General features: G+C 41.1%; 1 protein-coding gene across 7 annotated transcripts in view; it reads left to right on the forward strand.

Annotated features, from left to right (window-relative positions):
- LOC147320557 (neurexin-2-like) overlaps positions 1-22,218 on the forward strand; it is a 133,301-nt gene that overhangs the window by 36,858 nt on the left and 74,225 nt on the right. For 6 of the 7 annotated variants that reach the window (XM_086308661.1, XM_086308656.1, XM_086308655.1 and 3 more), the window contains 6 exons: positions 515-816; positions 5,709-5,870; positions 11,417-11,846; positions 12,146-12,529; positions 13,429-13,632; positions 20,042-20,068. In XM_086308661.1, coding sequence (XP_086164787.1) covers positions 515-816; positions 5,709-5,870; positions 11,417-11,846; positions 12,146-12,529; positions 13,429-13,632; positions 20,042-20,068 — 1,509 coding nt within the window. The remainder of the gene's footprint in view (positions 1-514; positions 817-5,708; positions 5,871-11,416; positions 11,847-12,145; positions 12,530-13,428; positions 13,633-20,041; positions 20,069-22,218) is intronic. The other variant, XM_086308657.1, reaches the window with a different exon arrangement.

The raw sequence follows: 22,218 nt of genomic DNA on the forward strand, positions 1-22,218 counted from the left end.
ATGGTAAAAAGTGCACACGTCTTGATCAGGACCTTTCTCAGCTGAGGATGTGGTGTAATGCTGTAGCTCTAGTGTGTTTTTATGTCGGTCTTATGAAAGATGAATACAATTCATTAGGCTTTGACTACAATGAAAGTACTTGTCAGTAAGGATCACTTCATAGCTGCCTTTTTTTCCCTACATATGTTAATAAAAAGAAAAAGACATAAAGACTTATACTTTACTATGGAAACAGCACGCTGAAAATGTACACTTGTTCATCTGACTGTACAGTGACTTTGTAACGTTTCAATAGCTTTACAAAATACACACATGGTCTGTTCAAGTGGGTCTTAGTGAAATGTTTCCGAAGCAATACGGCACGCTGCATTTTCCGCTCATTTTAGCCTCTAATATCACCCACCAAGCCTCCTCTATTTTAGCAAACTAAAGTAGTGAATGCACCCAGTAGATAAGTAAAGGTTAAGCTGGATGAGAGGAACAATTATCTAAGCTGTTTCTCTTTGACTCTCAGGGCAGGAGGAGTCAGTGGCCACCTTTAAAGGCAATGAGTTCTTCAGCTACAACCTATCCCAGACTCCCATTCAGAGTAACCTGGACGAGATCACGCTGTCCTTCCGGACGCTGCAGAGGAACGCCTTGCTGCTTCACACGGGGAAATCAGCTGACTATGTCAACCTGTCTCTGAGGAATGGCGCTCTGTGGCTGGTCATCAACCTGGGCTCTGGCGCTTTTGAAGCCCTGGTGGAACCAACCAGTGGGAGGTTTAATGACAATATATGGCATGATGTTCGTGTGACGCGCAACCTCCGTCAGGTGTGTATAGATCCATTACTTATGATTTTGTATTCTGCTTAAGAAAGTTGCAGTTTTTTGTAAAATGTGTAGATTGTATTTACGCAGAAGTCAATATAATTGCAGTCTGCAAGCGATCTGTGTGAGATAATGAGAAATCAGTCACTGTACACAGTATTGTAACAGTATTTAAAGTGTATCTTTCAGCTTATTAATATAAAAAAGATTTGGATCTGATTCTTATGAGCTGCAGGAAATGGCAGTCCTTTGCAAATAGAGTTTAGATAGGCTGCTATTAACCTCCGGCAGTGTGAACTGCCAGTAAACAAATACTGTGTTGGATTCTCTTGAATGCTTCTGCTGCCACATTCCCTATCCTGATATTGCAAGCGTCTATTAGGTCATTGCCCCTAGATTGCATTTCTAGAAATCACTCTTTTTCTTAATTCAGAGAATTGATTCCTTCTTGCACCCACAAGATTGTCATATATATACTTTTAATACCTTTTTTGTAATAAAAACTTAACTCATTATTCATCCTATTCATTCGTCCCACAGTAGTGATGATATCAGGAGCCTGTTCATTACCAACTGATGTAACATTGCAGCAGTATATGGGGACTTGCGAGAGAAAGCAGAGCTTAAATAATGAATACAGCCAGTGCACGTGTCCAACCATGTACTGCTGTACCTATTGTACTCCAGCCAAGTACAACTCGGCCTTAAGGTTTCATATCATTAGCAGTCAGGACAAGGGACTGAATTCCCAGTCTAATTTACTGCAAGGATGTGTCCGTTACATTAAATGTTACCCCACTGGCATTCTTCTTTGACTGCATCATTCTGCTATTCTATTAGTCTCCTCATATAATACCTTACAGCTGCACTTTTTTTTGTATGGACACTGAATAAGTGGGAGTGAGTGTAATGTAAAGTGGTTGCTTGCAGGAACAAGCCCACACATAATTACTCATTTCTTTAGGTCTCACAAATTTACCTTTTTCTTTTCTTTTTTTTTGCATTGTCACCACTGCAACAACCTTGTTGCTCATAACTGCAGCAACAAACTGCAGAGAGACAAACTAGTGAAGAAGAAAAAAGATTCATAAGATGAGTATAATTAGGTGTTTAGGAGTCCTAATGACGAATGGAAATGCCCTTGAAGTGCTGACAGAAAATAAAGCAAGATTTGATTTTGGTCTGATTACCTTTTGATTGACAAGTAAGCGGCCTTACAGGGTTTCACAGTCAGAGCCACTCCTCGCTCGTCAATTCCTGTAAAAAAAAGAAGAAGAAAGAAACAGTATAATGACTGCAAAAGTGCTCATTTGGTGGTTGTAAACTTGTCAGCTGGAGACATTCCTCAGAGATTTTGTTCCATATTGACATGATAACAAGCTCATTTTGTCAGCTGCACATCCATGAGGCGAATCTCGCGTGCCAGCACGTCCCAAAGGTGCTCCGTTGGATTGAGATCTGCCGCCGTCGAGGCCATTTGAGTACAGTGAACTCATTGACATGTTTAAAAAAACAGTTTGAGATGATTTGAGCGTTGTGACATGGTGTATTTTCCTGCTGGGCATCAAATCAGAAGATGGGTACATTGTGGTCATAATGGGGTAGGCATGGTCAGCAACAATGCTCTGGTACAGCAGTCCCCAACCCCCGGGCCTCGGAGCGGTACCGGTCCGTGAGTCGTTTGGTACCGGGCCGCGAGAGTTGAAATGTATGGTTTTCAGGGTTTTTATCGGTTTTCAGCGTTATTTTGTTATCGTTTTTATCGTTAACTCGGTTTTCCTGGGTCTTTTCACGTGTGTTATGAATAAATCTTCTTTTTTTCGGTACCGGTACTAGTTTTATTTTGTTGTATTTATCCGCGACACCTTAAAGGCCGGTCCGTGAAAATAATGTCGGGCATAAACCGGTCCGTGGCGCAAAAAAGGTTGGGGACCGCTGGTCTGGTAGGCTGTGGTGTTTAAATGATAGTACTAAAGGGGTAACAATGTGCCAAGAAAACATTCCTCATATCATTATACCACCAGCAGCCTGAACTATTGATACATGGCAGGATGGATCTATGTTTTCATGTTGTTTGTCTGATCCTACCATCTAAATGTTGCAGTAGACAGCAGACTCATCAGACTGGGCAAGATTTTTCCAATCTTCTATTGTCCACTTTTCTTGAGCTTTGTTTTCCTGTTCTTAGCTGAAAGCTAAGGCACAGGTGTGGTCGTCTTCTGCTGCTGTAGCCCTCTGCTTCAAGCTTTGGCATGCACTCAGAGTTGTTTTTTCTTTTTCTAATCCTTCTTGGTAAACCCAAGACACAAAAGTAGGTCCATTTCCTGACCAGCCCATCTGGCACCAACAGGCATGCTACATTCGGTCACTTAAACCACCTTTACTTCCCCATTCTGGTGCGCAGTTTGAACTTTAGCAGGTCATCTTGACCATGTCTACATGCCTGAATGCACTGAGTTGCTGCCATATGATTGGCTGCAACTTATTAACACTTGTTACTGTAGCCATTCATTGACGAGCAGATGAATGGCTGCGCCTAATGAAGTAGCAGTTCAGTGTATTTACACACAGAGCAGTGACAGATAATATAATGATCATTCACTCTCTTCTAGCTGTGTTTATGTTTATTTAGCTGTCAGTTATGTTTCTCCAGCTAATCTGTTATGTCTTCACTTTAAGCTAAGCGTAAGCTAAGAGTGCATCCACCCTAAATTGTGCTCTCACATATCTGACCAATATGCTCCAGTATGCTCTGTATTAGTCAGATACATTGGACAATGGCATTAATGTCGCTGTTACCATTATCTTAGCTAACTGAGTTCAGTACAATACTGAAACCCTAAGAAAGCTGAGCTTCTAAAGGGAATGGCAGCGCTAGCTTTTCTGTTCCCCACAAAGCGATCGCTCTGTAAATTTACTTGAACTATCACCAGACTAAATATATTCCCCAAGATGAGTGGGACTCATGCAGTGCATATAAATGTTAGATTTCTTTTCTAAAGAAGAACTCATTTTGTATCTAACCATCTCATCATCGCCAATATATTCTAAACCTGTCACGTTAACCTGCATATAAGCGTGCATCCTCCTCCACTTCTATTTCCTTAGCCTGGCTTCCAGAAGAGCGGCAAGCCGAATGCTTACAACGTCACTTATGCTTTCAGGCATGCATTTGATCCCTGTGTAAATTGCTTTCCCCTCAGATAAGTTAGCTCACTGACATGTAGATAGGAGGAACTGTAACTCCCATGAGAGTGCTGGTGGAAACATTTTATTAGATCCGGTGGTGCTTTTCACTCTAGAATTCCTCCTATTACTATCTCTCTCTCCATCTGCCTTTTGTGTAGTCTGTTTTGGGCAAACTCGTTGGTGCTCATTTTCTCTGCCTTTCAACCCTTGTTATCGATGCATCCACCTATTTACTGGCATGCTCAGAACACAGAACTCACTAACATGCTTGCTGATTATCTGTTGTTGTACCGCATGAATACTCTTTTGAAAACCTCCTGAGCTACACTGACAGTCATAAATATATATTACCATTTAATAAGCACTACATAACACCGGCGATGTCGAAATGCTGGCAAAATTAATGATAAAAGGTCAGCTTCAAAGTGTGCCATCCAGGTCTGGAGCCTGTATATTCTCCCAGTGTGTTCTTCTAATTAATAATGACCTAAATCAGTAATTACCTTTGAACGCACCGATCCCTCACCTCAGATATTCAAATGCCAGTAAAGTAGGTGGGTGTCACCACCATCTTAGACATCGGCCATGCTTCTGTAGACATTTTGGAGTGAACAAGAAAGCAAGATCAATCACTTCCCAGACATGAAACACATTTTTCTGAAATTTCTTCATGTGCAGTTTCATCAACCCTCAGTCAAGCCTTCTCATTGTCCAAGGTCCGAGGCAAAGATACTCAAGGCTTCAGTACCAGATAGATAGAAATCAATACCTGCCAGTAGCAGCAAATGGAAAGGCAGAACCTCATTTTATTGACCTGACGCCTAAACATACCATGCTGTCTCTCATCCTCTTATGATATTCATAAAAATAGACACGGTTCTTTTTACATAGTTAACTCATTCTCGAGATGCAAGGGTCACAAGTCAAACATTTTAAATGATTTTTTAAGCGAAGCTAGAAATGATTCCACATTTATGCACAGTGTCCTTCCACTCAGGAATATTGTGTGTAGCATGAGACATCGGAACAATTAACTGAATCTGTGACCATGCATGCTCAACACTTTATTTTGTTTGTTTATGCATTTTGTGATATTTATTATATGCAGTGCAATATACAAAGAAATTGCTTTCTACTGTAGAATTTCCTGAAATGAAATGGAATAATGCTCCCAACAAAAGAAATGGTAATTGTTTTCACTTATTACCCCTAAGTGGGAGCTGTTACATTTGTGCAGAAATACTTGTTACTGTAGGCTTATTGTCATGGCAACAAGCATATCATTTTTACTTCTATATCCCTGTTCAGTCATTCGTTTTCTTCCCTGTTTACTGATGACATTGATAGGAGAAATCTCTTGCTTTGATGGTGCCAATATTCGAGTAAATGTAGCTTGCCATCCTGTTACCTTTAATCTCAAATTAACTGTAGCATCGCAAATTGCTTTGGAGCCAAAATATCAGCGGAGCCCACATTTATCATACGTTGACTTCGCTACGATCATGCTGGTTTATCAGAAATGGGGATCAGTTGAGATTAGTGAACCTTTCAAAGCTGTTCTTGTAATTGCCTTCAAGAGCCAACATTACGACATGCTTATTTCAAATCAAGAAATGAAGCATGAAATAATTAGGCCGGTTCTTTCCACTTGGTTTAAAAATCTTGGATTTTATTTTCCTAACGTGCTGGGATTTTTATCCCTGTAGGTGACGATTTTGGTGGACGGGATTCTCACCACCACTGGCTACACCCAGGAGGACAACACCATGCTGGGCTCTGATGATCTCTTCTACATAGGGGGCAGCCTAAACACAGCTGACCTGCCAGGCTCCCCGGTCAGCAACAACTTCATGGGCTGTCTGAAAGATGTGAGTACAGCTTGACCTCAGCTTCGGCAGCAAACTGGAAATACTATCCGACCCTCCTTAGGTAGCGCAACCCTTTAAGCAGAGCATGTTCTGCGTATAGAAAATTACCCCTCGCACTGATATTGATTCTCCTGTTGTAGGGTGTTTGAAGGAGAAACTTTCAGCTGGTAGGTTGTGCTGTGCAGAGCATATGCATTTATAGATTCCTGTGGGAACCCCTTTGAGAATGTAGCACTGATATGCATAAGAAACAGATGCATCTCATGTTCATTCCTGAAACACAGTTTGGAGCTGGTTTTCATCCCCTCTTCTGCATTTTTTAAGTGCTTTAAGTCTGACCTGCACCTGTCACATTGATTATCTTCAGCAAGCGAGTAAAGATCATGTACTTGGTACTAGATGTTTAGGTAAAGCAGCAAATTATGGGTTAATGCCCAATTTCAGCCAGGTCTCAGAAATTTTTAATGAACTGAGCCGTCTCATAAAAAAAGCAACTGATGTGCTGTGAGCCTTAAAATAAGAGAAATGCTTTCCCCTTACGCAAAGAGAGTTAGGAGGAGACATGATTAAACAGGCAGCAGTCTGATATTTAAAAGTCACACAGACGTCAGGGAGGCCGATTTTCTTCGGGGTTAATACCCCAGCTCATACAGCTGAGTTTACTTCTGTCAGAGACACTGACGTCACACAATATAAGACCATTTATTCCGTAATTGCTTATAAACTCTTTCTAGCCGCCTGTCCTGATCCCCATTAAATCCAGCTTCTCTGGATTCAGCAGGGAGAACAATGCACCAAGGACAGAGCAGACACATCACTTAGATATAGGTTACACATAATGCACAAGGCAAATAGAGTGGAAATAACGTGACTAAGCTAATAACAGCAGCGCCAGGTCGGAGCATAACGAGCAGCGGCTTCATTAAGTGTGAGTGCTTGGCAGTCAGAAGGACTGTCTTACTGTCTTGGTACAAGTAGATTAAGGACTGATTATTGTTGGGTATGCTCTTGTTCATCAGTGCTGGCCTGCTTAAACTAACACGAAGATTTCTTCGTACTTCGGTTTCACATTTTCTTTTTGGGATCCGGTTGAAAAAACTGCTTAAATTGTCAACTGCTAATGACAAAGCAGCCAGCTGGTGTAGTGGAGAAATGAAATCTTCAGATAATATTTTGATTAATTGGATTTTGTGAGGCAAAATATGGGAGTTCAAGTTTTAAAGTTCAATCAGATGTTGCATACAGAAAGAAGTTAGCGATATCTGTGATTTTTACAGTTGTAATATGCTGTGATTACTGTGCACTGGTCTAGTTTAAATGTCACAACAGGAACTGGACAGTGATCTGTGGTTCCCCCAAAAAGGATCATTCTTATCCTGATGTTGCCGTTATGAGGTTTGTGGTTTTTAAGCGAGTAGTATCGACTGGATTGTTGTGAATTTAGCTACAGTTAATCGAGCCCACCCACTCACAATATAAATTTAGATGACTTTAGTAATCTGTGGACTTTTCGTTGCCGGTCAGAATTTAAATTGTCCACTTCTTTGTCTGTTTTTACCAAATACCTGCAAAATAATTCCTGTATGCTTTGGGTTTTTGTATGAAGTACTAATTTATTAAGGTATTTATGTATGAATGAGTGTTTTGATCAAGGCAACCCTGTGCTAAACCTTGCATTTACATGTTCCCTGGATTAGTCCTATTTCCTGAGTCAGAGTTTGTTCTTCTGACCTCAGTGCGTTCAAGTCTTGTGGAAACAACATGGATGTTACAATCAATGTGTGCTACTGCCTGTTGAAACAACATGCAACAATACATTTTAAGTAATTTAGGTAATTCTATGTAATACCATGGTCAAAAAATAAATAAACATTTTATATCGAAATGAATATACGGTGTATAAATGGGCAAGTTTGTTAGCCCAGATATTTTGCTTTCACCAGGTTTTTGTGTATGACATCAGTAACTTGGTCATAAACATTCCTTAATGTTCAAAGTCTCCCTTTAAGGGTCGCTACTGCGGATCATCTGCCTCCATCTCACCTTATCCCTAACATCCTCCTCTGTCACAACAACCTCCTTCACTACATCCAGGAATATTCCCTGAGTCTTCCTCTTTCCCTCCTGCTTGGCAGCTCCATATTCCACATCCTTTGTATTCCACATCCAGTATATCCACCATCCCTCCTCTGCATATGTCCAAACCTGAGCTCAGTCTAAGCCATATTATACCAATGGAATATTAGAGACTTTAAGAAAAATAAACACACTAGAAGGCTCTATTTTGATTTAATTATTCTTAATTTTGAGATTAAAGTCAAAATAGTACTTCAGGTTTTTCCAAAAATTTGGACTTTATTCCCAGAATTATTCATTTTACTATAATGACCTTGTAGCATGTATGCATTCCTTGTCTCTATCTCCTCCTTGACAGGTGGGCCGCATGTGGGTCGCACATACAGAGATTATTAACATCTAATGTTTTTTGAACAAAATGTATTTTAAATCACAATTCATTTGATTTTCCTGTTATTACGTTCATTTAGTAATCCTCCTGCGAATGCGATGTTAGTGCTCTATTTGGGTTAAATGCGTCACGTTTCTCATATACACAGACGGCACCCTAGATTCAAATTAGAATAGTATGTCAGTTATATATATTATTGTTTATTTTGTCTTCTCACAATGAACAATAATAAGAAACAACAGATCCCACTAAAATTTCCTTAATGCATTCCTAATGCTCTTAATAATAGCAATAAATGTCCATCCCAGTCACTTGAAATGGAAATCTGAGCATCTTCCACTCTCCTGTCTTGGCCCCCGCCCGACCCCCTCACCTCCACCGCACCAGCGCTGGGTTTAATTTTCCGAGGGGCATTCATACAAATTTTTCTGAATATTCTAGCTCGACATTTAAACACAATTACTGCCTAAGTACAGTCTCAGAGAGCTGCCAGCAGTTTTTATTTTTAAATCAAGGCTGTTATTCATTTTTAGTCATAACGTTGTTATTCATTTTTAGTCATAACGTCAACACAGTTTGTGTGTATATATATATATATATATATATATATATATATATATATATATATATATAAAATTTTTTTTTTTTTTTTTTTTTTTTTTTCCTATAAATTCAACACTAAAACAGACAGATTTATTAATAAAGCCATTTGTAAGCAAACAATAACAAACATATAATCATTTTTTAATAAACCTCATAACATAAATATTTAAACCCACTAAAAGTATTTCCACTGACTGATTTTAAGTGCACCATCTACATCATTACTATGCAGTTTGCATCTACTAAAACGAAAAGGAGATGTTATTTATGGACAGGTTATTGTCCCAGCACCGCTGCCAATGCTGCAACCTCCGCTCTGTGGGCGGTGTGACTGGTGATGGTGTTTAGACCTACTACTTCTGTGTGTAGTCACACAGTCACACTGTAGGCATGCGGGAAGAGTGTGACGCGATAAAGAGTCATGAAGAAGGGTTGACAAACCCCGATAATGAGTGTGAGCGGTGACACAGGCAGAGCTGGTCATAACTGGATCGGCCTGCCAAGAAATCTGAGATGTGTCAGTCCATAAGCGAGCGCTTGAGTTTGGTGATGAAGTAAAAAATCAAAGCTCTGTGGTGATTAGAAGGTATTCACAAATACATCCGGCACATATTGTATTCCTCTTGGTCCACGTGGGGGGAAAAAAGTGAACAGTGAGGAAAATACTCGTTTTTTTCTGTCTTATTTTACTGAATGTAGACAGCGTAGGCAATGACTAATCTCCCTACATGTTTCAGGATAGTAGATATGAGAGCTGCTGAGGAGAGGCCATCAGGTTCATCAGTGCAGGAGAAACATTCAGATGAATGTCACAACCAGCAGGCAGAGATGAATTTGTTTTTCAAAGTTGCCGCTATGTCGTTTTATTATGCTGCCGTGCGTGTACCTTCCAGATATCACATGCCTAACCATTAGCTACGTGTACTTTAATGCTTCACAGATTGCACCCAATTTGGTTATGGAGAACGTCTTCACACGGCTGTTGGGAGAAGAGAAGGTCCTCATTCTCACAGTTTGTTATGCTGTACTTTTTGAACATAAATGACACAGGGACTTTGCCGGTTGGCACTAAAGGGCTTTATTTCTTGTGTTTTGGGATACTCTGTAATCCATGTCACAAACAACAAGCATCTGAATTGGTGAAATAGGATTCCGCTTCTTGCTTTGTCCTTTGGCTTATATAATAGCCCTGCAGAGGTCACAGTGTCTTTTTGTAGCCATCTGTGCGTTTTCGCTGGTGTTGTTGGTTGTTTACTGAAAACACGCTGTTCCCTCTTTGTGTAAGTGACTGCCTTGATTGACTGTCTTCCCATTTTAAAATTGCTTGTTACACTCATTTCTCGATGGTCAGTTTCGCCATCTGATTTCACTGCTTAATTAGTCACACTGAGGCAGTGTGAAGTGTGATATTGGCTCAAATTGCCTCTCAGCTCTGCTGTTAGTCCTCTGTGCTGTGTGGTGTGTCACCTCAGGCAGTGACTGGTTGCAGAGTGATGTGGCAGATAACAGTGGGCTCGGGGTGACTTACAACTGATACAAAATGAGACAAGGACCGCGGTTTCCTACTGTGCATATTGATGAAGCCAGAATGAAAGCAGAAAATACAACAACAAGACAAAGAAGCCTGCGCAGGCATTCTCTCCCAGTATGCTTTATGTTGAAAATAGGCATTGTCTATCTGGAGCCTTGTACAGTATATGCAAGTAAATATATGTACAAAAGGTTGTTTTTGAATTTCACTAAAATATTAAATCACCAGCAAAATATTCCTCAAAGGCAAATGAGTTTCTCATGTACATTTATTCATGCCGGAGTGCAAAATCGGATTTTTTTTTTAACGACTGTTCTGCAGATCACGAGTGCATGTTTACTAAATTTACCCATTTTAAATAATAAATTTCGCGCTGAGCTTGTAAAGGGTCAAGGCCGCCTCTCTCCCACTCACCATCTCTGCCTTGACTTGATCTCTTTCAGTTTACCTCGGTATAAATACACCAAATTGTTTGCCATCGTGTGGGTGCAGTGTTCCTCCTCCTGTTCCTCCGCTCTGAATTTAAGATGATTATGTCAGACACATTGTGCATTCCTAAATGAGCCAGTTAAATGTCTAAAATATAAGCATTTGCATCTAAATCTAAATGCATTTTCTTTTTTTTCCTTCTTTTTTTTTTGCAATTTCACAAGCGGTTTAACACCTGCTGCCTTCTTGTTGTCTCGTGATAATCTCCTCATAATTTGTTGGTAATTAAAATATTTTTATGATCTACCTGAAATCCTGCAGAATAAATGCACTCAAATGTAAAATCACTAAAGTGCTTTCTGTCTCAGCTCCGGGTTCAGGAATGATTCACCGTGTTGTCGGCTGCTGTGTCCTATTGATTGTCGTGTTTATTGATGACTAATATTCAACCTTTGCACTAAATTCATTCCGCTTTTCCAGCTGTCATCTCACCACGACATCTCTCTCATTTATTAGGTGGTCTACAAGAATAATGAGTTTAGACTCGAGCTGTCACGGCTGGCTGAACAGCGAGACCCCAAGATCAGTATCCATGGTGACCTGATATTCAGCTGCAAGGATGTGGAAGCCCTGGAGCCGGTCACCTTCGACACGCCGTCTGCCTACTTGACATTGCCCAGGTGGAACACAAAGAAAACGGGGTCCATATCTTTCGACTTCCGCACCACAGAGCCCAGCGGCCTTATGCTGTTCAGCCATGGCAGCCTGCAGGGCACGCAGCCTGATAGGAAGCCCCGGGCCGACTTCTTTGCCATCGAGCTGCTCGACGGATTTCTCTTCCTCGTCATGGATATGGGCTCTGGCAGCATCAAGATGAAAGCCAGTAGCAAGAGGCTCAATGATGGCGAGTGGTGCCATGTGGACTTCCAGAGAAAAGGGCGCAATGGTAAGTCAGTGTTGTGTTTTTGTGAAAGCGGGGTACGCCTTCTGTCTGCTTCTGCTGCAGTGTTTCTCTAGTTTTAGTTTGCCCAAAAGCAAAATAATCTCCCAAGGACACATAGTGCATTTTTATTATATTCACTTTTTTTTTTAAGACAAGCAGCCTGGTGCCCACTTCCTCAATCTCGCAGTTTGTTCTTGCCTTTCATTCAGCACAACCCACGCACACACCTGTCTTCCTTTTCTGCAACAAAAAAAAAAACTGTGTAAGTGCAAGTTGACTCACACTTAATGCCTGGCCCACAGGTTTTATTTCAGTGAACAGCCAGAGCATCCCTTTTTCTGCTAATGAAGGCAGTGAGATCCTTGATCTGGATGGGGACATGTATCTTGGAGGTTTGCCAGAGGATCGTCAAAACCTCATGCTGCCCCCTGAGGTGTGGACGGCGTCCCTCGGCCTCGGCTACGTGGGCTGTGTGAGGGACCTGTTCATTGATGGACAGAGCCGTAACCTCCGGAGGCTGGCAGAAATTCAAAGCGCCACAGGTGTCAGCAGCTTCTGCACCAGGGAGACTCACGTCAGGTGTACCAGAGACACATGTGCCAATGGTGGACACTGCAGAGAGGGCTGGAATCGCCATATTTGTGACTGCAACAGTACTGGGTACCTAGGCCCCAGCTGCGAGAAGGGTAAGAGTATCTAAGAAGGATGGCAGTAGATGGGGAAGATAAATGTGTGTTGTTGTTTTTTTTTCTTTTTAAAGGTGCTGCAAAGCTTTTAGCACACTTGGCTAGTATTTTATTTATTAAGTTAGGTGTGTAGTGGCTTAAACGTCTCTGTAAATATAGAAACAATGTAGCTATAGACAAATTTCATTATCAAAAGGACTTAGTGCTCAAGCTTCCTAAACAATAAGAATTTCATTTGCAGTTGCATTATGATCATACTGCCTAATGCCATCTCTATTCAAATGAGAGGCATGCTCTCAATCCAGAATAACTCTCCAAATATACAAACCAACCTGGTGACAGTGACAGTATTATGGAAAATGATGCTGTTTTTAATGTGAGCCATTCAACAGCAAATTGCGGTATTTACCTACAGTAGAGCGATTCATTAGTGGATTGTCAGTATCACGAGGTTACCAGTGCTATGAGTATTTCATCAGAAATGCAGTGGTTCTTCAGCAGAGTGATTCGGCCTGAATCACTCTGCATTCACCGTGCAGATAACTTCCTCACAGAGAGGCCAAATTACGCAGCTCCACTGGCAGCTAATAGTATGAGGAATGAAAATCCCCCTTCTATTGCGCTGTGTTGGGAATAAATCCTTCAGAAATTTGATTGCGCCTGCAATCTCGCCACTCTCTCTGTTTGCTCCAGGCTTTTTCTGCCATCTGGTGCGGCAGATGAAAACTGCAATCTAAAAGGATATCATGTCGCACCCAAAATAATCTCAGACCAAATTTAGGTTTCGCTCCATAAATGCCTCTTCGTGTTTTTAATTTCACGCTGCGATTCCCTCTGGATGTCTGCTAACACTTTTTTTCTCTCCCGTTTTTGGTCAAATCCAATTCCTAAATCTGCAGAGGCCACCATGGTGAGCTATGACGGCAGCATGTATCTAAAAGTGGTACTGCCGAGGACGCTGCACACAGAGGCCGAGGACGTGTCTCTGCGCTTTATGTCCCAGAGGGCCTATGGACTGCTGATGGCCACCACCTCCCAGCAGTCTGCAGACACCTTGCGCTTGGAGCTGGATGGAGGCAGAGTGAAACTCACTGTGAACCTGGGTAATGCTGCTGCGGCGAATATGAGCACATACTGTAATCCCTCTTGAACTTTTAGGCCGCGTTACTTAGACAGATACCTCTGTGTATTTGTTCTGTCTGAGGCTCTCTCATCCCCATCTGCATACACAGTATATACAGTGGCCTAAAAAAAAAGAAGAGTAAAGCACACACCCCTGGTTGTTTTGCATGCTCCTATAATTTTTTTCAGAGGCCTGCAGTGGTTCTGTCAATTTTAGAAAGAGCAGCTGGGTCTAAGTGAAAATGAATTAATTAAATAACGAATTATCAGTTTAAATTAAAAAGTAGCATAATGTGATGTCATTAGGGGATATCCTTGTCAGCGTTCTTTTTTGCCAGCTCTGCTTTAAACCAGGAAATTTTAAAGAAACATTCCAAATAATGTCAAAAAAGATGCATATTATAACCTGCTAAATATTTGTTTGTCTTCAGATACAGACAAGACTATATAGAGAGAAAAATAGTATGATATGCAAGTGCCATTGTGTTTACACCCAATACGAGCTAAAGCGTCAATATAACGAGACGTCACAGTTATGTCTAAACTTTGCTTTGAAGTAGAGATGGACCGATCCGATATTACGTATCGGTATCGGTCCGATACTGACCTAAATTACTGGATCGGATATCGGAGAAAAATAAAAAATGTAATCCGATCCATTAAATATCACGAAAGCACCTCACAAAACTTGCAACACGCCGTAACTCACCTCAGAACGTATGCATCACGTGATAGAGCGGCTGTGGCATGCAGGACCTGTCGGTGGTCTGGATAGCATGTGGAGCTTCGCTAGCAACCTGGCATTTCATCTCCGACAAAGTTATCCCCGAGAGAAGTAAAGCAAGTGTGTAAGTCCATCTCTGAATGTTTGTAAAGCATTCCTGCGTTAAGCTTAACAAGCGACTGCCTCTCGCTCTCCGGCTGCTACTTCAATCGTGAAACTGCTTAAATGATCAGCTGATCGGCTTTTCTGTGGCGAGTCTGTCTCTCGTTTGTTTTTGGTCCACTTTGCACCAGAAAGAGGAAACCAGCGGCTGAACAACAGCAGCACGTTTAAGCTTGATAAGCTGTTGTTAGAATTTATTTAATATTAATTTCTACACCAGGATCTTTTTCTACGTAGCTGACGCTGGTAACTGTGCAGGGGCGGATCTAGCAAAGTTTAGCCAGGGGGGCCGATAGGGCATTAACTGGGAAAAGGGGGCACAAAGACATACTTTTCTTTCTTATTCTCATTTAAAATGTCTAGCTTTTAATAAATAATTATCTGACACCCAAAGTTTTAATTTGATGTAAAATGAATAGAAGTCAATTACTGTACATAGTGACTATTAAGTCTAATATATATACCCTAGTAAGCTATAGTACTTTTTACTTTGGGAAGGTACCATCTGTGCAGTCTGCAATTTTGTTGAAGAAAGATGTTGAATCTATTTAATATTTCTTGAAAAATAATTGATTTCTGTGCATTTTTTTTCACACTGCATCAAATTAAGGTTGATTACGTCGATTAAGCATCATGAGGTGGCGCGTGAGGGGTGGTTCCCTATTTTTTATTTATTTATTTTTGTTGTTGCTGGGAGTTGGAACCCTATTAGTTAGGTTGCTTAATATTTACGCTAAGTACTCTTTAAAATACCAGAATAGGGAGGATGGTGTAGGTCTAAGTTTATTAGATTGATCAGTATTGCTGAACTATGAAATATTTTTTTTGTATACAGGTATAACAGAATAGCTTTAGTGTAGTTGTTGTTTTAAACTTGAGTATGAACTTGCAGACTTGCAAAATGCAGCAAGATATTTTAAAAAACAGTTTTGTTGATTAAAAAACACTATATCGGATTCATATCGGTATCGGCAGATATCCAAATTTATGATATCGGTATTGGTATCGGACATAAAAAAGTGGTATCGTGCCATCTCTACTTTGAAGTAGACGTTAAAATATGTTTCAAGGTTATGTCTTTATCTAATACCTTATACTGCAGAGGCAGAAAGGAAAGAAAGGGAGAAAATGTATATTTTTGTGCTCTAAAGACAATGCACATAAAATGCAGAACAAAATACAAAAAGCTGTGGAAAAACAAGGGATTAGTGACTTTTTAGGCTACTGTATATGTGTATGTATATTCTGCCTTATCTTTCTCTCTCTCTCTTTCTCTGCCTCTCTCTCTCTCTCTCTTTCACTCACTCACTCTTTCAGTTCATCCCTTGGTCAGGTCCCACCTGACCGTCTCGGCTCTTTCAGCCCTTCAATGGCTTGTCTGCAGTTCAAGGAGAAGGCAGTCAGAGACCTGATCCGTCATTACGCTGAAATATTACCGCTTAAACTGCTCACATTGTAGATGTGTCCATTGTAGTTCCTTCCCCTCACATTTACTGGCCTTTCCAGTTTAGAGCCGCTTCACTGAACAGAGAGTACCAGCGATGGCCGTACAGACACACGCACTCACGCGCACGCACACATGCAGACACACATCCGCAGCAGAAAGTCACTCTGGTCTCTGGCTGTCTGTATCCACTGCTCTGTGATGGTTGACAGCCTGAGAGCACTCTGCGGCCACATAACTTACACCGACATATTGAACCACAGTTGGTTAAATTGGTTTCATTATTCAGAACATGCAAATGATGTGTGGGTGAGCCCATTTTGAGGCCAAAAATGTGAACATTTCAGCTGGATTGAGAAGATAGTCACTGTTGTAGATATGAGAAAATGTTGGCAAAGCATTACATTTGTGCTGTTGTCACTTTTTTCACGGTGTAACTATCATTGAGGCTGCAGGTTGTGCAAATCGCCACTTTTCCTCTGTGTGTAACTCGGAAAATATATTACCGTCAAGCCTGCAGGACAAACAGCAATTTGAGCTGAAGATGGATCGAGAGTTGGGCTTTTTCAGTAGAGGTGCATTAGCCTACCAGATTTAATAAACGACAATAATTTGTGCATAAAAAAGCACAGTCATGAAGAATATACTTATAATGTATTACATCTACGGACTACTAGTTGATTAACCTCTCATATATTAGATTGCACAGGCTCTTCTTCTTTAAGCTGCTCCCTTTAGGGGTCCCCACTGCCTCCGTCTCACCCCATCCTCTGTCACACAACCTTTGTTGTCTTCCTCTTTTTCCTCCCTCCTGCCAGCTCCATATTTAACAACTTTTGTCCAATCCACTGTCCCTCCTCTGCACACGTCCAAACCATCTCAACCTAGCCTCTCTAACTTTTGCTTCTCGACTTGAACTGTCTCCCTCATATACTCATTTCTAATACTGTCCATCCTGGTCACTCCCGATGAAAATAGCATCTTCAGCTCAGCCACCTCCAGCTCGACCTCCTGTCTTTTATTGTCAGTGCCACCGTCTCCAAACCACACACCATAGCAGGTCTCACTATCGTCTTGCAAACCTTCCCTTTCACTCATGCTGCTATATTCTGTCACAAATCACGCCTGATACTGGTCTCCATCCACTCTCTTTTCTTGACCTGACTTGTTTAGTGTTTCTATGAATAGTTGGCCTCAGACACTCATACACCTTGATATCTTTACTCCTTGCTTCTTCACTATTACCCCTCTCTCACTCACTCACATTTATTCTTTCTTCGTTTATTTGTTCTACTGACTTTCATTACTCTTCTCTCCAGAGCATACCTCCACCTCCCCAGGCTCTTTTCCAACTGCACCCTACTCTCACTACAGATCACGGTGTTATCTGTGAACATCGAAGTTACCAAGTTACCATTACAATCAACAAGGGCCTCAGAGGTGATCCCTGATATAATCCTACCCCCACCTTAAAAACCCATCTGTCACATCAGTTGCACACCTCACCACTGTCCTCATACATGTCCTGCACCACCCTCTGAAATTTCTCTCCCGCTCCTGTTTTCCCCTTGCAGTACCACACCTCCACTCTTGGCACCCTAACATATACTTTCTACCGTATCATATCATATGCTCTATCCTGAAAGATGCAGTGCAATTCCTTCTGGCCTTCTCTATGCTTCTTCATCAACACTCTCAAAGCAAAGATCGCCTCTGAAGTACTCTTTCTTGGCATGAAGCTTGATCATCACTTCTCCTCTTAACCTAGCTTCAACAACTATTTCCTGATCATATACAGTGGGGCAAAAAAGTATTTAGTCAGCCACCGATTGTGCAAGTTCCCCCACTTAAAATGATGACAGAGGTCAGTAATTTGCACCAGAGGTACACTTCAACTGTGAGAGACAGAATGTGAAAAAAAAAATCCATGAATTCACATGGTAGGATTTGTAAAGAATTTATTCGTAAATCAGGGTGGAAAATAAGTATTTGGTCAATAACAAAAATACAACTCAATACTTTGTAACATAACCTTTGTTGGCAATAACAGAGGTCAAACGTTTACTATAGGTCTTTACCAGGTTTGCACACACAGTAGCTGGTATTTTGGCCCATTCCTCCATGCAGATCTTCTCGAGAGCAGTGATGTTTTGGGGCTGTCGCCGAGCAACACGGACTTTCAACTCCCGCCACAGATTTTCTATGGGGTTGAGGTCTGGAGACTGGCTAGGCCACTCCAGGACTTTCAAATGCTTCTTACGGAGCCACTCCTTTGTTGCCCGGGCGGTGTGTTTTGGATCATTGTCATGTTGGAAGACCCAGCCTCGTTTCATCTTCAAAGTTCTCACTGATGGAAGGAGGTTTTGGCTCAAAATCTCACGATACATGGCCCCATTCATTCTGTCCTTAACACGGATCAGTCGTCCTGTCCCCTTGGCAGAAAAACAGCCCCATAGCATGATGTTTCCACCCCCATGCTTCACAGTAGGTATGGTGTTCTTGGGATGCAACTCAGTATTCTTCGTCCTCCAAACACGACGAGTGGAGTTTATACCAAAAAGTTCTACTTTGGTTTCATCTGACCACATGACATTCTCCCAATCCTCTGCTGTATCATCCATGTGCTCTCTGGCAAACTTCAGACGGGCCTGGACATGCACTGGCTTCAGCAGCGGAACACGTCTGGCACTGCGGGATTTGATTCCCTGCCGTTGTAGTGTGTTACTGATGGTGACCTTTGTTGCTTTGGTCCCAGCTCTCTGCAGGTCATTCACCAGGTCCCCCCGTGTGGTTCTGGGATCTTTGCTCACCGTTCTCATGATCATTTTGACCCCACGGGATGAGATCTTGCGTGGAGCTCCAGATCGTGGGAGATTATCAGTGGTCTTGTATGTCTTCCATTTTCTGATGATTGCTCCCACAGTTGATTTTTTTCACACCAAGCTGCTTGCCTATTGTAGATTCACTCTTCCCAGTCTGGTGCAGGTCTACAATACTTTTCCTGGTGTCCTTCGAAAGCTCTTTGGTCTTGGCCATGGCGGAGTTTGGAGTCTGACTGTTTGAGGCTGTGGACAGGTGTCTTTTATACAGATGATGAGTTCAAACAGGTGCCATTCATACAGGTAACGAGTGGGGGACAGAAAAGCGTCTTACAGAAGACGTTACAGGTCTGTGAGAGCCAGAGATTTTCCATGTTTGAGGTGACCAAATACTTATTTTCCACCCTGATTTACGAATAAATTCTTTACAAATCCTACCATGTGAATTCATGGATTTTTTTTTCACATTCTGTCTCTCACAGTTGAAGTGTACCTCTGGTGCAAATTACTGACCTCTGTCATCATTTTAAGTGGGGGAACTTGCACAATCGGTGGCTGACTAAATACTTTTTTGCCCCACTGTATCTCAGTGGTGTACAGGTTACTTGTCGCTGACTGCAAATTCAGCCTCAGTGACGTCTGTGACTGTTTATTGTTCAGTAGCCACCTGTTCTCTGTGTCTATTCTCAGAGAAAGGTTTTCATGTTTCTCATGTTAAAATCAGCATAATTATCTCCTCGTGAGACACTCAAATCTAATACGAGTTTCATTTTCCAATTTTGTTATCTGACAATTTTCCTCACAGCAGTGTGAGTTTGCCGAATTACCCCAAAGCAGATGTAGGTGGAGTGATCAGTCGTGTTATCTGAAACAGATAAATCCTGCCGATTCTTAACCTAAGCAGTCGTAGCAGAGCCGGTATGGATGCTAAAAATAACTTCACTGCACCTCTACTTTTATTGTCCATAAAACTCTCATTGATCCCAACGGGTGTCTTGTATTTCCAGCGGTGCCAGACACATGCTGGGAATTTTTTTTCCCCTTTCACTCACCGTTCCTTTTTTCTTCCTCAGAGAGGAAGGTGGCGGTTTAGACTCTTCAGGCTGTCCCCGGATGGTGGGCTCTGAAAAGCACTGAATTGTCTGCAGAATGTACCTTGAAGGATGTGAAATGATCTCCTCTTGTGCTGTTCTCTCTTTTTTTTTCTTTTAATCTCACCATCTCACTCTCTCTCTCACCAGATTGTATCAGGATAGGCTGTAATCTCAGTAAGTGTCTCCTATGATTATGATTTTATTTACTGTACCATGATTTAGGAACATGCTCTGTGCCTCTGCTCCCACATGAAAGAGAATATAATTCATTTATTCTGCCACACAATTGTCTTTGTTTACTGTTGCTGTTATCTTCCTCACAAGCATCAGTATAAAGATAAGAACATGAGTGAGACTTCACTGTGGCACGCAGCTGTACAGTTGAATATAATTGGGATCCTGTTGTCATGAAATCTACCAATTCAAATTAGACACATTTTCAGTGTAATGATGCTGTAATCATATGTAGCTATTTTTGACATACAATAGTCTGCTGTTGGGCTGCCAATGAGTCTGCCATTCATCTGCCTCTGACTAATTTGCTCACATAGCTGATAATTGGGTGCAGTTAAAATATAACCCGTAATTGTCTTTAGTGGGAAAATCAGTGTCTCAATTTCATTTTAGGGAAAAAAAACAACTGCTTTATTAGGAGTAATCAGACTGCAGTGACAGAGCTGAGATAAACTTAAAGGTTAGAATGAAATCAGATCAATAGCAGAGCTTCAGAAAATCAATGACTTGTTTTGGCTAAAATGTGTAAAAATAGATACAGATTGGTGCAGACAATTCGCAGCTCTGGACACCTTTTTATTAGAGTAACTGTCACGAAACATGTTCCATGTTTAAATATCTTTTCAATACCCCATCTCCTTTTACTCTGATTACCAATGCCTCATTAACAGATTAACAGATTGCTCTTTTCATCAATAAACGTTTTGATTGCACATCGTTGACTGTTTGCCATAAAGTACAGGGCAATAAATGAAATAAATGTTGAAAATGAACTGAAAACATAAGCTAAAAAATGGCAATAAAGATGAGAATCTATCCAAAAAGAAGAAAAAAAACATTTTCATGAAGCTACAGGGTCTTTTAATAATTCAGCTGACCCAAAGGAAAATGAATACTGAAAGTAAGATTTTCCCCTGGATTAACGGAATAGATTTGCTGGTTTTTTCTGCTCTTGTGAAGTGGAGTGGGAGTTCAGGTCGCACCGCAGTGATGCTGGAATTTATGATGCAGATTGTTGCTCTCGCCCGATAGACAGGCAATTTAAGTTTGGGTTCAGACTACAGCGGTGTGAGAAACAGATAAACGCTATTGCCGGTGGAGAGGTGAGCGGCTCTCTGATTTAGATCATCGTATACAGAGGAGGCTTATGAATGCTTATAAAAGTTATCACTATAATTGAGTGCGGACTGAAAGCTTGTTCCCACCCCTCATGTATGAATAATTCTTTGATACTTCAGAATAAAAACCTCTCGGTGTTCGTGTTAGAAAACGATTCGCAGAAAAGCCGCCCTATTGCCAATTATTATGCATTTAAAATCACGAGAGGTAGATACTCTGATAAAGACAACTCTTTGTGTACTCTCAAATATATTTGACAGTGAATCCCAGGTAAGTAAAGAATCGATAACCCGCAGTCAGTTAGGTGCAGGTTTTAACAGCTTTTACAATACAGTTGTACACAGATTTACTGCACATGTATGAAATTATTGAACTGCTCGTTATATTGAATCAATTATATTGTTTTTCTCTGTGCGAGGTGAGTAAAATGTGTGCATTAATGTGTGTTTGTGTGTCTGGTTTTATGTGTGTGGATGGTTGAATGGAAACTAGGTGCCTGTGTGCTATCTCACCTGCATAAAAGCGGTTTATAATCCACTTTAAATGATTTGTTGCACTCAGTGGAAAATATACAGATGAAACCTTATGCAAAGAAAGCTTAGCAGAGAAAAATGCATTGAGCATTGCCTGCCTATCTATTATCTTCATCAGATATCTGCCCTGGAAATTCTCCTTCTCTACCAGCAGATGGCATTATAACATTGTGCATTGTCCACTTTATTTGTGTCTTCTGTATTCATTAAACTGCTTGTATCCTGCATCAGTTGCCTCTAAAATAGCTTAACTGGGCACATGTGGCAATGAATGGCTTCCTAATGGTTATTCAATATTACAAGATGTACACAGAGTTTTAAACTGCAGAACTACCTGCTTAAATTATTAAGACACTAATCACCAAAAACAGCGCTACCGTACAGTTTGGGTTATGTACTTTTTTAAATACATTTGTTTTCCCCGCTTTGATGGACTAC

Source organism: Aulonocara sp. 'chitande type north' Nkhata Bay, linkage group LG10, assembly GCF_057382095.1.
Source record: "Aulonocara sp. 'chitande type north' Nkhata Bay isolate Kocher_YH1m ecotype deep benthic linkage group LG10, A_spYH_male_GT1.1, whole genome shotgun sequence".
In the NCBI taxonomy this organism is placed as follows: domain Eukaryota; kingdom Metazoa; phylum Chordata; class Actinopteri; order Cichliformes; family Cichlidae; genus Aulonocara; species Aulonocara sp. 'chitande type north' Nkhata Bay.